The sequence below is a fragment of the Hemibagrus wyckioides genome, linkage group LG28 (genome assembly GCF_019097595.1).
Source record: "Hemibagrus wyckioides isolate EC202008001 linkage group LG28, SWU_Hwy_1.0, whole genome shotgun sequence".
NCBI classification, from domain to species: Eukaryota; Metazoa; Chordata; class Actinopteri; order Siluriformes; family Bagridae; genus Hemibagrus; species Hemibagrus wyckioides.
The window spans coordinates 12179296-12186415 of NC_080737.1; the positions used below are offsets into that span (position 1 = coordinate 12179296).

The 7120-nt window shown below is 41.1% G+C and overlaps 1 protein-coding gene across 1 annotated transcript; it reads right to left on the reverse strand.

Annotated features, from left to right (window-relative positions):
- Positions 1 to 374: 374 nt before the first annotated feature.
- atf5a (activating transcription factor 5a) lies at positions 375 to 6857 on the reverse strand. Its single transcript, XM_058383953.1, has 4 exons — positions 6268 to 6857; positions 4319 to 4564; positions 2718 to 3936; positions 375 to 2415 (listed from the first exon to the last, which is right to left on the reverse strand). The coding sequence occupies exons 2-4, from the start codon at positions 4458 to 4460 to the stop codon at positions 2229 to 2231; spliced, it is 1548 nt and encodes a 515-aa protein (XP_058239936.1). The 5' UTR covers positions 4461 to 4564; positions 6268 to 6857; the 3' UTR covers positions 375 to 2228.
- Positions 6858 to 7120: the final 263 nt, after the last annotated feature.

Consider the following 7120-nt stretch of genomic DNA (forward strand, 5'->3'; position numbering starts at 1 on the left):
CAGTCTCCGGTGATTTTCCTCGAAGACAAACTGCATAAAATGTCGGACTAAAATAATTAGCCTACTTAAAGCCAAAAAAATCCGTATTAATTACTGGCTAATTTGACAATTATTTAACAAAAATATATATATATTCATAATTATTATAAGTCTTGAAAGTTTTATGAATTAATTTTTTTTGTGTGTAGTTTGATATCTTTAGTGCAGATTTTTCCGACATTGCGCTTGTCTGTGGGGGGAAAAAAAACCCAAGCCCGAAAACACCACCAACAAAACAACAACAAACACCGAATTCCCCCCCACACACACACACACACACACACACACACCCCTCAATCTGTTCGTGAAGTCAGCTTCGAGATGCGTTACTGCTTACACAAATCACTTTATTGGAATCAAAGGAATGACAAGAAAAGACAAAAGCAATCAACTAAAAAATAAATTAAGCATCGAAATGTCTGGTCTTGGTCTTTCAGCTGGTGTGAACGTGTGTAAAAAGAACGTGGCTCAGCCGCGTAGCTCATGAGTTCCAACAGTGATCAGCTTCACAAGATGACACACCACAAGTCTGCTCATTTCTCACAAACATGATTGTATACCGCCAAGAGGAAAGCAGATTTTAAATTCGATAAGGCGCTTAGCTCTCTCAATATCTGTGCTAGGCTACGTATTCAGAAGGCTTAAGAAAATAAAGGTATTGCTAGGTTTTAAGGTACACATGAAGCTTCAATTATGTGAAAACCTAAAAAAAAAATAATAATAAATAAATAAAAAATCCTAATTTGCGTCTAGATTTTTTTTTCCTTGTGGTTCCATATGTGCGCACGTCAAAATAAAAAATAAAAATAAAATAAATGTCACCAGACTGCTTAAAATCTGATATATAGACTGTCAAAATAAACCCCCCTAAATTCATGTTCATTGTACGCAACTCTAGTTGCAATTAATATTAGATTACATGAAAGTGTTGAATAAATATTGCTAGGAAGGACAAAAATTGGAGCTACAGCTAAATAAAAGTTTTAAAGCCATCTCAAGCACTCTAGTGGAAATATAAAAAAGCTGTTGAGCTATAAAGATTTTTGTTGTTGTTGTGCTACCCACTAGGACACCATTTTAAATCAGATCAAACAAGCCTTATAAAATCACAAACCCTGATTGTTTTCGCAATTACAGCAGAGACATTGGGCCAAACAGTAGTTTGTGAACTCAAAAAATGCCACTCGTTCTATGAAATGACTAAGCAAAGAGGATATATAACAGGTCGTTAGCAAGAGAGATATGCTGTAAATGTTTAACATCCCGTTCAAACCAAAAGAAAGAACAAAAGGCATTAAAAAGCCATGAAATCTTAGGCATGCAAGACTAAAACATTATGAACTCGACACACATAACATTAGGCAGTGCCATATCTTCAGCATCAAGTTACAAACTGACATACTTCCGTGACTTTGGACATAGATAGCATACCTGAGCTGCAGGACTAACCTATATTGGGGATGTAATGAAAAGAAGATTCAGGCTGTTATTCCTGAGGGAATATTCATTTTCAAAAGATTAATTCCCCTGAAAGTCAATTGGTTTGGAAAAACATTGCTTACTGATATTAGTGCTTATTCAGTTTTGATGGAAGAATTATGCTATTGCCAAGTGCTACAAACCTTAAAACTGTTTATAAATAATTTCAACCAAAAAAAAAAAAAAAACCAAAAAAAAAACACCCATTAAAATTCTCTGTGTTCTAATAAATTAAAAATCGGTGCAGGTCATGATATTAAGTTATAGCATTGTGTAAACTAAAAAATAATGTGCTTTATTTGATTGTGTGTTCAGTGTTAACATCAATTCCGAAAAGGACATGAAAATAGGACCCGTTTTATCTATTCTTGGAAGGAAAAAAACAAAAAAGGAGGCCCACACAAAAGCCAGCTGTCATTGAACCCATGACAGAATCACAGTGCATATTTATTTGACTTTGCGTTGGAATTGAAAAAAAGTGGAAGTTTGTGCTGCAGCTGTTGATGGACTTGTCAGTTTGTAACGAAAAGTAAAATTATTGGTTAACATAACGTGCAAGAGTACACCCTCCCGCCCCTATCCAAAAACAAGAGGAAAAAAAAAAAAGACATTCGATCAGAAATCATTCCAACTTAAATTCCGATCCATATTAGAGCACTATCAATTCTACTTGCAGAACAATCATCAATTGTCAGGCTACCAAGTTCAGCTCAGGCGCTGGCCTCTTGTTTTAGGCGTTGACTGCGGGCCTTGTACACCTCGATCAGAAGGTCTTTCACGTACTGGATCTCTCGCTCCACCGATTCGGCCTTGTCCCGAAGTTCTCGGTTTCTTCCCTCCAGGCCATGAAGCTGCTCCTCCAATGAGTCCAGCTCTGCTCTCTTCCTCTGCCGATACCTGTTGAAGAAGGTCAAATTATAAAAACATTGGTATCACTGACGATCACGCTGTTTGTTTGTTTGTTTTTTTTTATTTATAGTCTCACAGAAAGTGTGGCTAGATTTGTCTCTCTAGTGGTTATTTTTAAATTTATGAAAATTTAGTCATTTAGCTATGTTCTACACCTACACGCCCGGCTATCCTAAATTTAAAAAAAAACATGTAATAATACAAGACCTACCATATATATACCTGCTCATAAACCTAGCATACAGCACTATGATTTTACGGTACTGCTTGCTGGTTGGAAAACACTATACCTGTGAGCTGCAGTCTTGTTCTGATCTCTCTTCTTCTGTTTGCGTTCTCCTTGGTTGTTTTCCATTAGGGAGGCGTCCAGGTCTGGTTTCACAATGCAGGACTCTTCCTTCAGTGCACAGACACCTCTGGGGCAATGAGCACCCATTTCGTGTCCGTGTCTGTCTCCGTTCAAGCAGTCAGGGCCTTGACCATCCAGAAAGTTGCAGTGATAGTCATTATGTTGACGATGCATCTCGACACCTTCTGCTTTTATTGGCTCGTTGATGGACCCTAGGAAGTTGTGGTAGGCCTCTTCATGGGGTCTTCCTTGTAGATAGCACCCTTCGTTGGATTCGGTCTTCCAGGGTATGTTAGCCTTGACCACATCGCCAATCGCTGTTTTGCCTTCGCTCATCATCTCTATCTCTCCAGTTCCATCCATTCCATTCATGTTGACTTCTCTGACACCATACATCATCATCTCTTCTTTTTTGTGTGGGACTTGAATGGACCCACCAAAGCCATAATTGCTGCTTACAACTTTGCTTATACCGATGGCTTCATCTGAGTAGCGGCAGTTCTTTTCTTCTTTTGGTAAAATGGCGCATCTTCGGATCTCCACCGCGCTACCCAAGCAATACCCTTTGCCCACCACCCGTTCATCCTCCACACAGCTGTAGCTGCCATTGAGCGCAACAGCTGAGTTACCTGAGGTATTTCCTTTGGAACTCCAGATGCCATTCTCAAAGCCTTCACTCACCTTCACCCCATCGGAAACTCTCTTGCGGCTGCAAACATTGGCATTTGGACGGCTGCAACCGTAAGGGGTGTGTCTAGGCATCTTTGATCGGCCAATGGGACCCCCACAAAAGCTCAGCAGGTCTAGTTCCCCAGTTGCTAGGGTAACAAGTAGGGGGCTAGATTCTGATTGGCTAGAAGCAGAATATGATGCATAGGGCAACTGGTAGTATGATGGGGGGCCCACTGGTGGTTGCCCCTTGTCGCATTTGCCCAGTTTGGAGACTTTCTCTGGGAGCGGGTCAGACAGGAAGTAATCCTCCAGCTGAGCAAGCTCTTCCTGCAGCAGAGATGTCATGACCTCCAAATCAGAGGGCACCTGGATGTCATGCTGGAGGGGCGAAGGGGGAAGGGATGCATTGGGGGAGGGAGAGGAGTGAGGGGTTGGGAGGTATGAGGAGAAATCCACTTCTTCCGTCATCCAGTCACTGAGACCATCACCTATTGGGAAAGTGAAAAGAATCAAAACCTGTAAATCAAATGCATAATTTACAAAAAAAAAAAAAATCAGATTACAAGAAACAAGAAACAAGAAAAACAAAACAACAAAAAAAAAAATAACAGTACCATGTGCGCTTTTCAATGTTTCTCATTTCAGGATTTTGTTAAAAATGATACCGCATGATCGATAGAGTTCATAAATACAAAGCATTAAAATCGATAGCATTATTTTATCTCAAAACAGTTCAAATGTACACCACAAACATTTTAAAACAGACACACATTGGTAGTTTTACTCACTGTTCAAGGAGGAGAAAATGTGCTGCAGTGCGGTGCCCACCTGAAACTGGGAAAATAAAAAACTGTACTCACTGCAACTCACCAATTAAGTGCTGGCTCTCCTCTGGCCCCTCCCCTCTGCGCCTCTCCAATTGGCTGTGGTTAGCCTGTGGGTGAGAGAGAGCGAGGGGGTCTGCCGGGCATCCAAGTAGAGCCTTCCATATGGGCGCTGACATTGCCATCATTCTGTCCGATGATTCTACGATTTAACTGTCCGAGCTTGTGGTGCACGATAGCGTCGTTAGTGAGTTGAGCCACAGAAAACAGGGCTGGGTACGCATTATGAAACCTAAAAAAAACGAGAGAAGATGGATCAGAGAGGACTATCGAAAAACTTCGCATAATTTCAGATGACTGGGATGGAATCACATCCGATTTCTTCTGTGTAATAAACTTGGAGAAAATTATGAAGAGAAATCCCCTGTTCGAAAGGGCTTTCCTTCTTCGAATATCACAGTGCTGTCGAAACACAAAAAGCCTTTGATGACACCAGTAGACAATTTTTGCATCTTGTAGAAACACATCCATCACAATTACACTAGACGTTGATGAGGTAAATGACCCATTTCATTTCAGCATCACTCAGGAAACATCTGTGATTGTCAAGGGACCAATTTAGGCTACCGCTAGACCTGTTCCATCCATCTCAGTCTCCTGTGCCCACTTAATAGTCTCAGCTGAGATCCCAGTGAACCAAGTAGATGCTCAATCTGTGCCAAATAAACCTAGTGCTCTCTCTCTCTCTCTGTCTCTAACACGTATACATAAAGAGTTACTTTAAATGACATTATCAACATCATTAACAGATAAGTTGCAGTAATCACCAATTAATCATAAGTTTCTACTGTAATACAATCAGCCAGAATCAGACACAAACACAAGAGCCTGGTATTAATGAACATACTAACGAATAAAATCAGAAGCTCTACTAACACTGCATGAAAACACTCTCCAGCACACTCCATAATGCATCCGTGTTTACATTCTGATCCAGGAACCAAAAGCACAAGCTTGCTGTCTGGGAACTGCACAAACGTGGTCATGCAAAAGCACAGCATCATTACGATCATGAATAGACATCAGAGCCAAGAGGAAATCTCTCAGGAATACAAAACCATGCACAAGTCGCTGAATTCTAGGACCAGAAACACGATGTGCACGTGGGATGCAGGCAATGACGTAATGCAAGGTGTCAGTTGTTCTAGCATGCTCTTAACTCCTTCTTCCTTTGTTTTCAAGCCAGTATGCCTCAAGCAAGAAACTTTAATACACATACAGCTGGACATTTACGTCAAACAAGGTCACTTTAAAATGAGGGTAGCAGATTTATTTTTAAGGGGGGGGGATGACATGCATTGTCAACACTCAAGTTCATTCCTAGGAAGCATTCTACACTTCTTGATTATTTTACCGACGCTGTTAATAGCTGTTATTGTTTAAGGGATAATAAGCTGTAAACTGACCACAGCTCATATACAATAGCGCCCTAGAAATGTTTTCCTCTCGTCTATGACTTTTTCTAAGCAGAACTCATATCCAGAGATCAATAACTGTTTAACTGTCCAAAGTGCACGTAACCCTTTTACTGAGTATACACAAAACACAAGCAGACACAAACTCCAGCAACCTAGAGCAAAGTGTTACAATGGGTTGTCATCATCATCATCATCATCATCATTATTATTATTACGTACTAGCTTGCAGAAGTTAAATTCTCACAGCAGTGACAAGTAACCAGATGATCTGTTATACAAAGTTACAGAACAGCGCCATTAAATTGTGGCAACAGTTGAATGAACTGGCAAAGTAACTTAAAGTAGCCAAAACTTTCTCCTTATTTGTATCTGAACCTCGCACTGTAGCAATGTGGACCTACACAAGAGAGAACAAAGTAGCCACACTATGCAGTCCCTGTGCCTTTACAGCAGCTGCAGAAGAAGAAGAAAACAGCCTAAAATAAACTCCGCAAAGTAACAAGCAAGTTTCACTTACTCCATTATGTTTTTGAGTTTGGGGTGCGTTGCTACAGCAAAGCACGGCGCTTGGTGAAGAGTCGACGCGATTGCTGAATCAAAAAGCCATGTCTCCTTCGGAGTGGCCAGAACAGAAGTGGAGCTGCTCTTGCTTTGTTGTGATGGAGTTGATGACTGAGAATAAGCTTAATTGAGTGAAAGCATCATCATCAGGTCATCCACACCTAGCAACCGGCTGCGTCATGCGCTCATGTGCCGGTCCTGTAGATCCCTCCGCCCCGACTGCACAGCCCTCGCAGACGTTCCGCCATAGTAAACAACGCCTACATCATATGGGCTTAAGTATCCAGGCATGCCCTATAAGTGTAAAAAAAATACTTAAACAGTCTTATATGTGCTCTCGTACACGTTAAAACACAGAAGTCTGTTCAGAAGTGGCGTCATTTCTAGATTGACGTGTAGTTATACAGTTGTTGCATGGATTTCCAACAAGAAAGAAACGAGACGTAATGACGATGTATGGATTCAACGGGACTATTTAATTTGCTACGTCGAGGAAGAACACTTTTTGCTACCCAGGAGATACAAGGCTATTGTTGCAGCTTAGTTGCATCAGCGCTGCAAGCTGCGTGTCGATTGGCCAGGTCTGCTGAAACAACCGCGCTGCCATTGGCTAAACTCCTGCTCTGCGCTTCTCTGATTGGTTGGCCCGAGTGGGACGTTTCATCCAACTGGTTTTTTACCTCAGCGCACTCCGTGCACATGTTCCACGTAAACATCCCGAGAGTAAATCAGTGAGGAAGTTTTACACTCCTTTGACTCAACTTTTTCAGAACATGATAAGAACTCGATTTCATTGTTTTCTCTCTAGT